This window comes from Amblyomma americanum, chromosome 10 (genome assembly GCF_052857255.1).
Source record: "Amblyomma americanum isolate KBUSLIRL-KWMA chromosome 10, ASM5285725v1, whole genome shotgun sequence".
NCBI lineage: Eukaryota > Metazoa > Arthropoda > Arachnida > Ixodida > Ixodidae > Amblyomma > Amblyomma americanum.
In genome coordinates this window covers 47,558,863-47,573,592 of record NC_135506.1, presented here as the reverse complement: position 1 = coordinate 47,573,592, position 14,730 = coordinate 47,558,863, and the positions used below count along the sequence as shown (strand labels likewise).

Sequence of the window (14,730 nt, the reverse complement as noted above, 5' to 3'; positions counted from 1 at the left end):
CGTCATCAGAAATGTTATGTAAGACATTCGTACTCCACAACATTGGTAATAAATATAAATGTGCACAGCGCAAAAAGCACTAAGCAAGAAAGGAAGGTAAAACGATATCTTTGTGTTAGCAAAGGTAAAATTCGTCAAACCAAATAAATAGCCCAAAAAAAGAATACGGAAGCTGGTATAACTGTGGTCCGAAAAAAAGAGTCAGTCAAAAAAAGGGCACTTGTTGGGCGGGTTCATAGCGGCATTGTCACGGCATCCGAAGGCCTTTGCGAACGGTTGAAAGTTGGCGACGGCCTTGTTACAGCTGACGCGGCGAGCCATCTCTTGCTCGTCGTGGAGGCCGCACAAGATGAAGCAGGCAGCTAAGAAGAACAGCTGGTCCTCACTGCAGCCGCTGACGACGACTTGCGAGCGCTCATGCTCGGTCAGGGTGGCCTCAAACGTCGCATGCGCCGCCTCTATGGCGGGGACCTCGGGAAAGTAGTCGTCATAATCTCTCCCCGATCCAAGGCAGGAGGCTCTCTTGTCCGTCACTGCCTTGGTTCCAGCAGGAAGCCACGAGTCGGATACCCTTCCCTCGGGATCTATTTGAAGTCCGATGGCGTCGAAGCTTCGCACCAGCTGCAGCGCGTAGAAGAACACGAGGGTGCCGTATGTCATAGCCTTGGTTCCGTTCGCGTAGTGCCAGGGAGGCTGCAGGGTGACCAGGGCGATTTGAATGGCGTTGAGGAAGTAATCGTACTCAATAAATTGTTGCATGCGCGGGTGCTCCGAAAGGTAGGCGGGGATGTTGAGACGCCGCCAGTTCCTCGCTGCGGTGACCCAGTGTTGGGTGAAGGAGCTGGTGTTTGAGAACCAGCCCGCGTAGAAATGCGAAATCCCTTCGGTTGTCAGAAGGCTCCCGGTAGGCCACATGGTCACGGAGACGTTTAGAACCTTGTCGCTGAGCGCGCGTCTGAGGTCGGTGTCGGCCCATGATAGGTTGTCGAGCTTAGAGACGACGGTTTGCGTGACCCCGTTCAGCGAAGCGTCTATCACGGCCCGTCTATCGGGAGGGAAGTCGGTGAGGACATGCAGCGACACTATGAGCCAACGATACGCCGCCTCTATTTCGGTGACGCAAAACGAACGTCGCTGCTCGAGAGCCAAGGAACGGGTGCCGAGTGTGTGCATCAGAAAATCTCGATCGGCGATCGACGAGAAGACTTGGACGAACGTCCACGACAGGTCGCGCTTCATCGCAGTGTTGTTATGGCGCGAGAAGATGTTGTTCACAGCGTCCAGGAACGTCTTGTCAGCGAAGGTGACGGCGTCCGCGACATTAAACGAGTAGTCCGTGGAGGCATGCAACACCTGCATCCAGCGAGCCGCCGAGACGTTGGGCATGTGCGCTGGAAGCTCCCTAAGGGTAAGACGCAAAGGTGCTGTCGGCTTCGCTCTGGCGGCTCGACTCAGGGCTTTGTAGATGTCAGTGTGTGTCTGCACGATGCTCTCGATTTCGAACTCAGGTCGCGGCAGCTGATTCGGTGCAAGCGCTTGGTACAGACCGTCCCATAGGGCGCGGTGTGCTCCCGAAGCAGCAACTTCTTGTTCGACTGGAAACCATATTCTGTAGAGCCGGGCTGGTCGTAGTATAACATTAGCCTCTCCATCCGCGACTCGTAGCGGGGTGACGTCGAACCAAGGTCCAATACGCCAGTTTACCGAAAGGTCAATGGCGACTTCCAGAGGGTCCACACCTTCAGGTGCATCATGGGGCCAAGGAACTCTGAGCTCATCCATGAACACTTTCAAGAGTTGAATGTCTGCGAATGAATTTTCTGGTGAAGCATCGGCCATGCAAGAGGTAAACACGCCGAGCACTTGGGTAGCGATCGGATTGTACGGCACCGCTCTCATCAGGTTGCTCTCGAAGTTTTCTGCCCAAGATGTAAAGCCGAAGTCCATGAGGGAGTGCGTATCGCCCCTCTTGTCCACAGCGTGACGGTTCCATTTAGAGCAAACGTGGCCGTCGAAGTCGTCGCAGGGATTGACCGTGCTGTCCAACCAAGTGTTCAGGATATGTGCCTGCGTCCGGCATTCCTGTGTGTGGCAGAGAAGCTCGTTTTTCGCGTCAAGCAGATGCCGTGGCTTGGGCAAGAACACGTAGACGAATCCGCAGAAAATGGCAGTCGTGGTGAGGGCGGCCAAAGCCGAGACTGCGGCGGGCCGGTATGATCGGCTGGGAATTTGCGAAGGAAGCGTTGATTCCTGCGGAGGAGAAAAATTGCAAGCATTCACTTAACGCCTAACACGACTTCCGCGTCTTCTTGAGAAAGAAGTGCGCAGTGCACTACAGAGAATGCAGGTTGAGCACCTTTATTATTCGTCTACATTATGATGATAATAATAATAATAATAATAATAATAATAATAATAATAATAATTGGGGAAAGGAAATGGCACAGTATCTGTCTCATATATCATCCCACACCTGAACGGCGCCGTAAGGGAAGGGATAAAGGAGGGAGTGAAGGAGGAAAGGAAGAAAGAGGTGCCGTAGTGGAGGGCTCCGGAATAATTTCGACCACCGGGGGTGTTTAACGTGCACTGACATCGCACAGCACACGGGCGCCTTAGCATTTTTCCTCCATAAAAACGCAGCCGCCGCGGTACATGAAAACTGACAATTGGTTTTTAAGGAAAGGAAAAGGCGCAGTATCTGTTTCACATATCGGCGGACCCGCGAACGCGCCGTAAGGGAAGGGATAAAGGAGGGAGTGGAAGAAGAAAGGAAGAAAGAGGTGCCGTAGTGGAGGGCTCCGGAATAACTTCGACCATCTGGGGATCTTTAACGCGAACTGACATTGCACAACACACGGGTGCCTTTGCGTTTCCCCTCCATCGAAACGCAGCCGCCGCGGTCGGGTTCGAGCCCGGGAACTCCGGATCAGTAGTCGAGCGCCCTAACCACTGAGCCACCGCGGCGGGTAACGTTTAGTTGTTTGAAAGCCGATTCCAGCCAAGCTTGCGCGTATACCACGGATAACAAATTGAAAAAATGGTTTTTGGGGAAAGGAAATAACGCAGTATCTGTCTTGCATATCGGCAGATACCTGAACCTTGCTGTAAGGGAAGAAATAAAGGAGGGACTAAGAGAAGAGGTGCCGTAGTGGAGGGCTCCGGAATAATTTTGACCACCAGGGGATCTTTAACGTGTACCGTTATCGCACAGCACACGGGCGCCTTAGCGTTTCGCTTCTATCGAAACGCGGCAGCCGCGGTCGGGTTCGAAACCGGGTATCCCGGATCAGTAGCCGAGCGCCCTAACCGCTGAACCACCACGGAGGGTTTATCACATATAAGTGCCTGAAATTTGGCACATATGCGCGCTTAAATTTTTTATGGCTGCATGAAAAATTAATGTGGATTAGTTGCGCCAATCTAGGATATACAAAGCGAAAGTGAGATTGAGGTCTCCGCTGACCCACGGAGCCGGTTGTGCGCCTTTCCTTTCGTCAAAATGAACGGTCTTTGCAAAGTTGTCAACGCCAATGAACTCTATGAACGCCGTTGGCTCGCTTGTTTTGTTTTGTTTTTGAGGAAAGGTCAATGGCACAGTGACCGTCTCACATATATCTCGGTGGACACCCGAACCGCGCCGTGTGTTGTCACTGCTCCTCGCGCATGCGCAGCACGGCTCTCCAGGAATCGCGCGAAACTGCTCAACATGCGGCCAGTAAAGCTTCCGCTTTAAAATGAGTAATTTTATTGAATTAGAGCCGATAAATCGAGCACTAATCTCTTGGGGCTTTCCTTGGGACGCACAATTTTTTTTGGAAACTGCTATTTGCGGGGACGTTTCTTGGATGTGTATGGGAAAAATGAGCACCCCCTGGGGAGATTACAAATGTCCCGATGGGATATTTTTGGGAGATTTTGAGAAGGATTGGTGTTTGTTGGGTAAGGTTGTTCTTATTGTTTTACCGATTACCTATGTAAATACATTGTAGGCACGGACAGTAAGCTTATATGCCTTAATTTTCTCGTTCTTGACGTCCCCTTTCTTTTGGATTAAGATGATAGCGTTATTCCAAGATTCCGCTATGCATACATCATAGTCCCTAGCACAATCTCTCCGCCATCGTTCAATATATATGCAGTTACCTGTCCCTCGGCAGCCGCTTCCTGCATTTTATCGCTTGTAAAGCATTCTTCGCCTCCGCTGTCCTCATCAGCGGGATGCATAATTACTCCGCATCTCTGCCTCCGTAATTATTATCTTTATTATTTTGTCTGCTACTTTAGCTATCTTACCCATATTCAAGGTTGTCTCATATTTATGGTGAATTTTAAAATTCCATTCGAAAAAAAGGTAGTGGGTCAGAGCAGTTTTTCAACAGACAATTTCTCGCACAGAAAGTAAAATCCGAGTGTGTGGGATCGCTCCCCGACTCCACCAGCAAAAGCTCAGCCGTGGTCACGAAGCCCTCGCACCTGGCGCATCATGGCGCGAACAGCTATCCTGCTGTCATGCCACGCCCCGCATTTTAAGTAGTGATATTGCAACTGGGCTCACCTATAGTACGATACAACGCCTTGGTCTGCGGCGTCCTGTGTTACTTCAAAGCTAACAAGAATAAAAGCGCAATAACACGACACAAAGAAGGAGGAAACCGACAGGACAGGCGCTAACTTGCAACACTTTACTGTCTTCATAAACCACCGCGTATATATCAACCACAGGGGGGGGGGGAGGGGGGGGGTAAAGACAGATAGGGGGGATCACAGTTGAAAGCACGTGCGTAGAAAACTCGAATGGCATAACAAGAACAGGAGATTCCGCAGATACTATGCCATATCTAAAAACTGACATTCTTTTTTATACATCACGATCGACGGGGTGCTAACACATGCACTCCCACTCTTACATATTCTGTGCGCTTCTATCAATTCGCGTGCGATCGTGTCTTTACTTTTGCAGATTACACTTGTTTCCAGAAGTTTTGCTCCACATGCCTTCTTTCTTCCTTCTTCTTCTTTCTTCTTGTTATGCCATTCGAGTTTTCTACGCACGTGCTTTCAACTGTGATCCCCCCTATCTGTCTTTACCCCCCCCCCCCCCCCCCCCCCCTGTGGTTGATATATACGCGGTGGTTTATGAAGACAGTAAAGTGTTGCAAGTTAGCGCCTGTCCTGTCGGTTTCCTCCTCCTTTGTGTCGTGTTGTTGCGCTTTTATTCTTGTTAGCTATGAACCAACATGCCCCGGAGAGTGTTTTACTGTGTTACTTCGCTAGTCAATCACAGCAATAAACAATATCACATTTTTAATATTTGACTTTATTAAACAGGCCACATATAAAAATTCTAGGGCTATAATTTTTTTCCTGTAATTTGCTTCGTGCTTGGGTAACTAGAAAAGTTTTAACAATAGACTACTTTTTTCTTGAGGAATTCTCTATGCCAGTAATGAATAAGTTGGTGGAGCTTTACTGTTGACTTAAGCTCTTTCCGGCTATAATGGTCGTGCGTGGCTTAATGATTTATCTGGCCACCCCACCGGATCTGTACTGGGTAAACCAGGGGCGATGATCTCACTAATTCCCAGAGCTACCGCATTTATCATTACAGATTCATCGGGTCGCCACGACAGAAGGTATTGAACTTTAGACGCACTATTCAGGTCCTGTCTTGATTGATTCCTTCACACACTGTGAGGTGTGTCCGATCCATATTTACCGGTGTGTGGACGGGAGAGCCCGTCTTTGCTGGGTTTCTAATTCCGGAATCTCGCGGTCCCGGGCCCGAGTTGTCCATTTCCGCTCTGCCGAAGGCCTGGACGGAAGGCTTTGCCGGCCAGGGGCTGCGATCGGGAGAGTGCTGCAGAGTGCAGAAAGCATGCACGCCATAATTAAGAGCTACATGCCCGCAGTGTGCAGCAAATGAAGACCATGGCTGCAATATTGAAAAAAAAAAGGTGGTTGCGAGTGTATAACGCCTCTCCTCTCTCCCTCCTTTCTCTTAAAAGTGATAATAAAAATAATAATAATAATTGGTTTTAGGTGGAAAGGAAATGGCGCAGTATCTGTCTCGTATATCGTTGGACACCTGAACCGCGCCGTAAGGGAAGGGATAAAGGAGGGAGTGAAAGAAGAGAGGAACAAATAGGTGCCGTAGTGGAGGGCTCCGGAATAATTTCAACCACCTGGGGATCTTCAACGTGCACTGACATCGCACAGCACACGGGCGCCTTAGCGTTTTTCCTCCATAAAAACGCAGCCGCCGCGGTCGGCTTCGAACCCGGGAACGCCGGATCAGTAGTCGAGCGCCCTAACCACTGAGCCACCGCGGCGGGGCTCTTAAAAGTGAAGATTCTCCCTTTTACATCACCTGCTTTCACTCTCGCCACTCTCCCTCTATCCATTTTTCTCTGTACAGCCGAGTGACGCTGCAGACACCGATTGACAGCGCGAAAGTGAGGAACCAACTCCAAGAGCGAACACTCGAAAATCAAAACTGCAGATACATAGCCGGGTTCGAACCCGACCGCGGCGGCTGCGTTTTTATGGAGGAAAAACGCTAAGGCGCCCGTGTGCTGTGCGATGTCAGTGCAGGTTGAAGATCCCCAGGTGGTCGAAATTATTCCGGAGCCCTCCACTACGGCACCCCTTTCTTCTTTCACTCCCTGCTTTGTCCCTTCCCTTACGGCGCGGTTCAGGTGTCCAACGATATATGAGACAGATACTGCGCCATTTCCTTTCCCCCCAAAACCAATTATATTTATAGATACATAGGTGGAACTTTGGGTGCCGTGACTGTTGCAGAAATGGTATTGGAATGTGTGGTTTAATGTGGGCGAAGCGACGCGGGCTATGAGGGACGTCGTAGTGGAGGGTTCTCAATTTCTACCACCTAGGGTTCCTTAACGTGCGCTGCGGTATAAAGGGCAATTTCCTCCGGCAGCCCATAGAAACCCTTGTGTGCTATCATCATCATCCTACTCGCTTATCTCCATCACTTTATATCATTCTAAGCTCACTTAACTAACAAAAATTTTCAAAATGTCACGAGACAGCTGCGCGAAGAGAGAGCTGCGCTCGCCCTTCGCCCGTCGGCATAATAATAATAATTGGTTTTTGGGGAAAGGAAATGGCGCAGTATCTGTCTCATATATCGTTGGACACCTGAACCGCGCCGTAAGGGAAGGGATAAAGGAGGGAGTGAAAGAAGAAAAGACGAATAGGTGCCGTAGTGGAGGGCTCCGGCATAATTTCGACCTCCTGGGGATCTTTAACGTGCACTGACATCGCACAGCACACGGGCGCCTTAGCGTTTTTCCTCCATAAAAACGCAGCCGCCGCGGTCGGGTTCGAACCCGGGAACTCCGGATCAGTAGCTGAGCGCCCTAACCACAGAGCCACCGCGGCGGGGAGGAGGGCAGACCGCAGATTTCCGCTACGCTCTAAAAGCGATTAAAAGCGATTATGGAGGCTATTCTTTCGAACCCGACCGCGGCGGCTGCGTTTCTATGGAGGAAAAACGCTAAGGCGCCCGTGTGCTGTGCGATGTCAGTGCACGTTAAAGATCCCCAGGTGGTCGGAATTATTCCGGAGCCCTCCACTACGGCACCTCTCTCTTCCTTTCTTCTTTCACTCCCTCCTTTATCCCTTCCCTTACGGCGCGGTTCAGGTGTCCAACGATATATGAGACAGATACTGCGCCATTTCCTTTCCCCCAAAAACCAATTATATTTATAGATACATAGGTGGAACTTTGGGTGCCGTGACTGTTGCAGAAATGGTATTGGAATGTGTGGTTTAATGTGGGCGAAGCGACACGGGCTATGAGGGACGTCGTAGTGGAGGGTTCTCAATTTCTACCACCTAGGGTTCCTTAACGTGCGCTGCGGTATAAAGGGCAATTTCCTCCGGCAGCCCATACAAACCCTTGTGTGCTATCATCATCATCCTACTCGCTTATCTCCACCACTTCATATCATTCTAAGCTCACTTAACTAACAAAAATTTTAAAAATGCCACGAGACAGCTGCGCAAAGAGAGAGCTGCGCTCGCCCTTCGCCCGTCGGCATCGTGGAAAAACCTGCGGTACACACTAAACAATTTCTTACCCTTTAGGGTGTAAATCAGCTGTCCCCAGACGAGCACCGTTTTCCAATTGTTCGGTGCCAAAAAAGGTTGCAGAGATCAGCACCCTTAAGGAACGGTGCACTTAATGATACTTCAAAGGATGTAATGGTTGCACCCTCATTAAAGGGTACTATTTTTCCATAACACCTCTACGAATGCATGTTGGAAGGGTGCTCCACATTGATCCACCCATGAAGCAAAATCCTTCGACTGATGCGCGCCCTGTAAACTTTCATGCTGTGCCCCCTTTCTTAAGGGTGCTGATCTCTGCGCCCTTTTTAACACCCAAAATGTGTTCGTCTGGGGACAGCTGACAGTACGGGCAAAAAAGACAAAAGGGCATATATTAGCCGATCATTACGTTTCTTTGTAATGCGATTACTGAGTTCAGCTGCCGCGGTACTCGAACCGTAGGCGACCGCATACGGAACCCGCAGTGCCGAACGAAGACGTGTCTCTGCAGGTTTAGACTTGGGCAGTGCGCGCAGCGTTCCGCCGCCGATGAAGCTCGCCTCGGGTTCCTCGGGCGAACGCCATCACGCTTACAGCGCGCGCTACTCTGGCGCCTTTGGCGAGTGACGCATACCTTACCGATGACGTCATCGGCGAGCGGACGACGACGCGCGCTACTTTGGTACAGAAACCGCTTCACTGCCGATCGCGCTCGCTACCGAGTTTTCGGCCGGAAAATTAGCCGCGGCCAGTGCTGTGGCATGTTGCAAGTTGCGCGTCCGCGCCATAAGTGTCGCCACGGTCGGAACGATTGCAGCGATCCTGGTATCTGGCAGCAAACGCGGCTGGAGTCAATGACACAACGCGTCTGCGCCGCCAGTGCCGCCGCGGGCAACGCTGCAGCGCAGTGGCAGCAGACGACAGCGACCGGCGCAAGCATAGCGAGCAAAGTTTTGAGCAATTTATGTTTTTACCGCCAACTCCCAGGCACCGCCACCGTCGCATTTCAAAATCGTCCCCATTGGCTCTACGGGAATGTCACACCCTTGCCGCGGCGACGAAATGCCCCGCGGTCCGGAAGTCGAACTGCCCGAGTGTGAACGCACCATTGGGCATGCAGTTTTATCTCTTGAACCAGCACGATGAGCAGCTGCCTTACCGCTACGTCCGTAGTGGAGCCCGCCGTTGGTGGGCTTGTGAAGCCGGGATGCCACGGCGTTGGGCTTGCTTCACCGGCTTGTGGTCTAGCCAACGAATGACGGGGAACCATGACGCCGCGAGTGGAAGGGGAGTGCTGCGCAGTGTGTAAAGCACGTCCTAATTAATCTCAAGGCACCAATTGTGAACTTCTTGAAGTACTGTATATTTCGATGTCACGAGGGATGATTTTCTTCACAGCGTCTGTTTAACCAGACCTTCACCATTCCCATCAAATGACATCATCCATGGCAAGGTAAGGTGACGCATTGCCATCGGTCACATATGACCGGTCACATATGACCGATGACAATAGCTCACGTGACCCATTTCAACTCTGATAGGGGCATAATCACGAATTTATTGCTCGCGTGTTATTTCAAATGATGACCAGACTGCAGTAAAGACGGATCAACGCGTGGTGTGTGCCTACGAACGCTAAATAATTTATAATTGCATTTCTTCTCGATGCTGTTCATATTTTAGTTTTCCACACAAGCTACTGACGGGAATGACCGGAATGCTTACAGCTCGCTATCATTTCGTGGATAGACAGTTTGCGCGCTATAAAGAAATCTGCTGTTACTTCTACACAGGCCTTATACCATTCCTCTAGCCAGTCCTGTAGGTCGAACTGTTCCTGGCACCGGGTGGGCGATCAGTGCCGTGACAGGCCTGGCAGGGTGGCGGTAACCGTCCCACAGCTGCCGCGAGCTCCGTCGTGGCGTTGACGTCGTGCCCGGTGTTGGCAGCGTCGCCGTGACCTGCTGGGAGCTGGCTGTAGTAGTCTTCGGGAGTCTGCTGGACACGGCAGCAGGGGACCCGCCATGCAAGCTGCCGACGGGAAAAATCGGATTATATGGTCATACAAGAGCGCGCTATTATTTGCTGTAGAGACAGTTTGCACACAGTAACGAAATCTGCTGTTACTTCTTCACTGAAGTTGAGCATGCCTCATTATTCACATTATAACTCCATAGGAAAGATATTTATAACAAAGGAAGACGCCCCGTCTTCATTAACCATATGGGCATCTTTTAGCTGAATGCGGGGAATGTGCTCTCTTCCATACAGGAGCTATACCTTCACTGATAACACTGATAAGTGTAAATTAATGACTTTCAACCGTAAACTACCAAATTCCTCCTTCACCTGCTGGCTCAACAAACACCAAGTCACAACAGCGTCTTCATACAAATATCTCGGCATTCACCTTACTACAAGCCTTTCCTGGTCTAGACACATAAATAAAATCACAGCTAAACCTTCACGAACCCTCGGATACTTAAAACGTAATCTTTATGGTGCACCATCTGACACTCGAAAACTAGCTTACCAGACATTTGTTCGTCCGCAACTTGAATTTGCATCGCCCATCTGGTCGCTTCACCAAGTATATCTAACACGTAGCCTCGAATCGATACAGAACCGTGCCGCACGCTTCATCGCTCGCGATTATAACCGTCATTCCTGCGTCACTAACATAACTAACATCAAGTTATCCCTTTCCATATCCCAATGGGCACTGAAACTCCCTTGGACGTCCTGTGGATGTTTAGGACGCCCATGGGACGTCCAAGAGAGTTCCAGTGCCCATTGGGATGGCTCCTCCAGGGAGGGCATGGAGGTCTGCGTGTAAGTGCGCTGTGCGTGCAGGAAGATGAAAACATTGCTGCTTAAAGCGTGACCGAATAAAGGTGACTTGTATTGGGCTTTCTACTGCACAAGTGTCGGAGGCTATCGTGCGGAAAACACCAGGTTAAGGAATCTGTATTTTTGTGTTGAAATAAATATAGGTTCTCAAAGCTAAATTTTCTTTGAAATGTTTCTTACCTGCAGGCAATAAATATACATTTAGGAGAAAGATGACTGACGCCAACCAAGTTAATTTTGTCCTAAATTATATTTCCCTGCCAGACAGACTTCTGTCAAACGTTTTCTTTTGAGTCTATAAACATACATAATAAATCTACAAGTGTGCTTTCCTCCAAGGGGTGCCTAGGGTGGAAAGGAATGTATTCGTTGCAAAATTAAGTGAAATTCTTGTTTCGTACTTGCACACCTACGTAGACTGCGGTTTATCGTCACCACGCCTTCGCATGTCTTACGTAGAGGTTTATCTTGTTTCGTGAGCGTGAAGTTGTAAGTAAGATGAAGTATTAAAAATACGAATCCGTCATAAAATCACTCTAGCAACACGTTTTTGGTGTCTAAATTGGTTACAGTCACATCGGCTTTACCAGGTGGAGCTTTTTGTTGACGGTTACAGAATGGGAGCCTTTTAGCTTAACGAAATTACGTCAACTAGCTGAGCGCATGACAAGATTCAGTGTTAGCAAAAAGCCGGAAAATGTACCTTTGGTACGCAGTAAACCAGCTGCCAAAGGTTCTGTGAAAACCCACATGCAATGCATCCTTTCATCTTCTGTAGGACAGTGTCGAGTTACGAATTGCGTCATTGAGTCTAAACAGCGCGTTCTGAGCTATTTCTGTGTAATACATATATACCCGAAATACCTGCCGCAGCGCTATCAGGTAGATTAAAGAACTTTTCATTGTTTCAAACGTCACGAATTTATTCAGGCACTTTTGCGGCATGCCTTGATCTCTGCGAATTTGTTAGTGTGCTTCAATGCCACAACACTAAGCATCACCCACGTTTCCAGCGGCTGCCTTTTGTGTGATGAGTGGCTACTTTAATTGAAAAACACGCGGCAGCTCACCATAATAAATTCACCTTTTTTGAGTTCCCACTGAGTACGGTATACGAAGACGCGGAAATTTAATGTCTGTTGGATGGCGTGTGCATGTTCTATATGCCGACCGCTATAGCTTCATTTCGGACTGCAAGCGTTTAGTGTGGCCACTATCCGCCCTTTACTTTTGCCATATCTCTTTACGTCTTCCAATATGTTTTTATTACACTCGTGAACAGAGCTCGCTTTGAGAGCTTGCGGTGAAAAACTTCTATATCGAAAAGCACCCACTATACTTAAGTACGGACTTTTCAAAGGAATTCGACGTGATCAGGCTCTAGACGCTGCATTAGATGTCGAACTCTTGGTTTGTAATATATGAAGGCTTTTTCAGGATATTTTCCGGCCATCGCCGTTTCAAAACAGTATGAAAGTCGGCAGCAAAGGAATTACACCCACAGTTAAATGTTCCAGGCCACGCCATCGGCGATGAAAACGCCATTTTACACGCAGCCTTGAAGATATGTGTGCAGCGTAGGCCCGAATAAGTGACGTAAGAATTTGTTAAACCCACATGCAATATGCGTTTAAGATGGTAGGAAAGCCAGTGTTACAGCCAGTGCCGTGCTTCGGACTCCGATGGACCCAGACTTGTGCTTCTGGCTTTATTCTAGGCCATATACACTATAGCCAGCTGATGCAATGTTGTCATTCTTTTTGTGGCGTTGGCTTCAGCAGCCTGGCTTTTGGTCTTTTATGCGAAAGCATTACTTGGCTATGTCAGCGAGTGCGTGTCTGCAAAACGCGTCGGCAGCCGTTGTGTCGTTCTCAGAAGAGTTAGGATCAAACAAATGACTCTAATCGATAGAGGGCGATTCGCGACAAAATTTGGCGTCGATAGGATGATTAGTTAATTAATCGGAGCGAAAAATGTCGAAAACCCGTCGAAATAGCGCGGACGTCACTACAAAGAGTGAACGGGAAAACAATTGTGGAAGTGAAAATAGTGAAAAAAATAGGCAAAGGAGTAGAAACAAACTTACTTTGAAATGAATTGAAATGTGTTTGATGAGTGAACAAAAAGCTTTATTGACATACATTAATTAGTTAATTAACTAGAAGCAAAAGCCGTAGGACGGCCGAATACGGTGGACGGGAAAACAGCAATGGCGCGAAATTTGAAAACCCAAAACACATGCTTTCGCATTCCTCCACGTAAAGACTTAAGTGCCCTGAGAATTTTTGCTACATCATAGATAAACAGAATACAGCGCAGCAGAATACAAAGACACAGAAAAGGAGAACAGCACGAGAGCTCGTCGTGCTGTTCGTTTTCGTTTCTCTGTCCTTGTCATCGTCTGCGCTATCGCTTGTTTACCGAATAGACTTCCCTGAGCGCTGGCGGTCGCCATAGCTGCGCGCAAAGCTGTATGTCGACAAGCAGCCCTCTCTCTATTAGGAGACAGGGTCTCGGTATCTGTCGACTTTAGATGCAGAGAGAGCGACATTCTCACCCAGTGCTGGTGACCTCTGTGCTGAGCGGGGAACCTCTGGAGGCTGGCGGTTGCTCTGTCGTCATCCCAGTGGACTTCGACGTCACGGGGGCGGAAGCCGGCGCTGTCGCTGGAATTTAAAACATGTTAGGTGAGACACGGTTTTCGTTGGACTGAGGTCCTCCGGGCACATCTACATGCAATTTTCGATTGTAGTAACATTCGGTTCTGCCTCTCTCTGTAACCCGCCGTGGTGGCTCAGTGGTTAGGGTGCTCGACTACTGGTCGGGAGTTCCCGGGTTCGAACCCGACCGCGGCGGCTGCGTTTTTATGGAGGAAAAACGCTAAGGCGCCCGTGTGCTGCGCGATGTCAGTGCACGTTAAAGATTCCCAGGTGGTCGAAATCATTCCGGAGCCCTCTACTACAGCACCTCTTTCTTCCTTTCTTCTTTCACTCCCTCCTTTCCCCCTTCCCTTACGGCGCGGTTCAGGTGTCCAAGGATAATGAGACAGATACTGCCCCATTTACTTTCCCCAAAAACCAATTATTATTAAAAATTGGATTCAAAAATTGAACACTAAATTTCCACCATTTCATTAGAACAAGTTCTCCGCGACCACCGTCGGTAAAAACGACGGTGTAGCCTCGAGGCAGGGTTATGCACGCGAGAAACTTTTTTGACGTCACCGCGTGCCGACTGCTATTGACAACGGCCACTGGTGGTGATACCGCTATAGCGTTAAGGACCCGAGTCGCAGAAAAGTCGGCGTCGTCGTCAGCGCCATTGGCTATGAGCAAAAAAAATTCACAAAAAATCCCCAGAGGAGCAACCTAAAGCAGGTGGGCCACCTAGGTCACTTGACCTTATGGCGTCGTCGCAACCTACCAACCGGAAAGTGAGAAAACTGCTTGCCGTGGCAGATGGCAGTTTAATTAAAGATTGGTCGCGAACGGTTTCTCGGGAAGAGCAACCTGGTTCGCACAAGGCCCGCCGATGGCAGCACCTGCCCTCGTAGGGAAGTGGTGCGCTGCTTAACTACTCCACCACTGTGCCAGGTGTGGTACGAGGACTCCTAGGGATCTATGAATGTAGACAATGACCAATTAAACTGCAGCACAAATTTAAAATGATGTAGTATCATGCAAACTTACATCTGTAGAGCGGTTTATTGGCACGTTGAAACTCGGGACGAGACCCTAGCTCAAGTAATATAAGAACCAGCGAGGCGAGAGACCAGGACACAAGCGGCAGCTCTCCAGCACG

General features: G+C 49.3%; 1 protein-coding gene across 1 annotated transcript; it reads right to left on the bottom strand.

The window, feature by feature from the left end:
- Positions 1-201: 201 nt before the first annotated feature.
- On the bottom strand, positions 202-13,587 carry LOC144108262 (neprilysin-1-like). The gene is made up of 5 exons (XM_077641536.1): positions 13,487-13,587; positions 9,882-10,110; positions 9,239-9,373; positions 5,720-5,860; positions 202-2,250 (listed from the first exon to the last, which is right to left on the bottom strand). The coding sequence occupies exons 1-5, from the start codon at positions 13,549-13,551 to the stop codon at positions 202-204; spliced, it is 2,619 nt and encodes an 872-aa protein (XP_077497662.1). The 5' UTR covers positions 13,552-13,587.
- Positions 13,588-14,730: the final 1,143 nt, after the last annotated feature.

Excerpts from the sequence above, each read along its gene's own strand:
- LOC144108262 (XM_077641536.1), bottom strand. The coding sequence starts at position 13,551 with ATGACGACAGAGCAACCGCCAGCCTCCAGAGGTTCCCCGCTCAGCACA. Across the intron at positions 9,374-9,881 it reads CAGGACTGGCTAGAGGAATG|CACTCCCCTTCCACTCGCGG; the intron begins GTATAAGGCCTG and ends CACACTGCGCAG. Across the intron at positions 2,251-5,719 it reads GCTCTCCCGTCCACACACCG|GAATCAACGCTTCCTTCGCA; the intron begins GTAAATATGGAT and ends TCTCCTCCGCAG.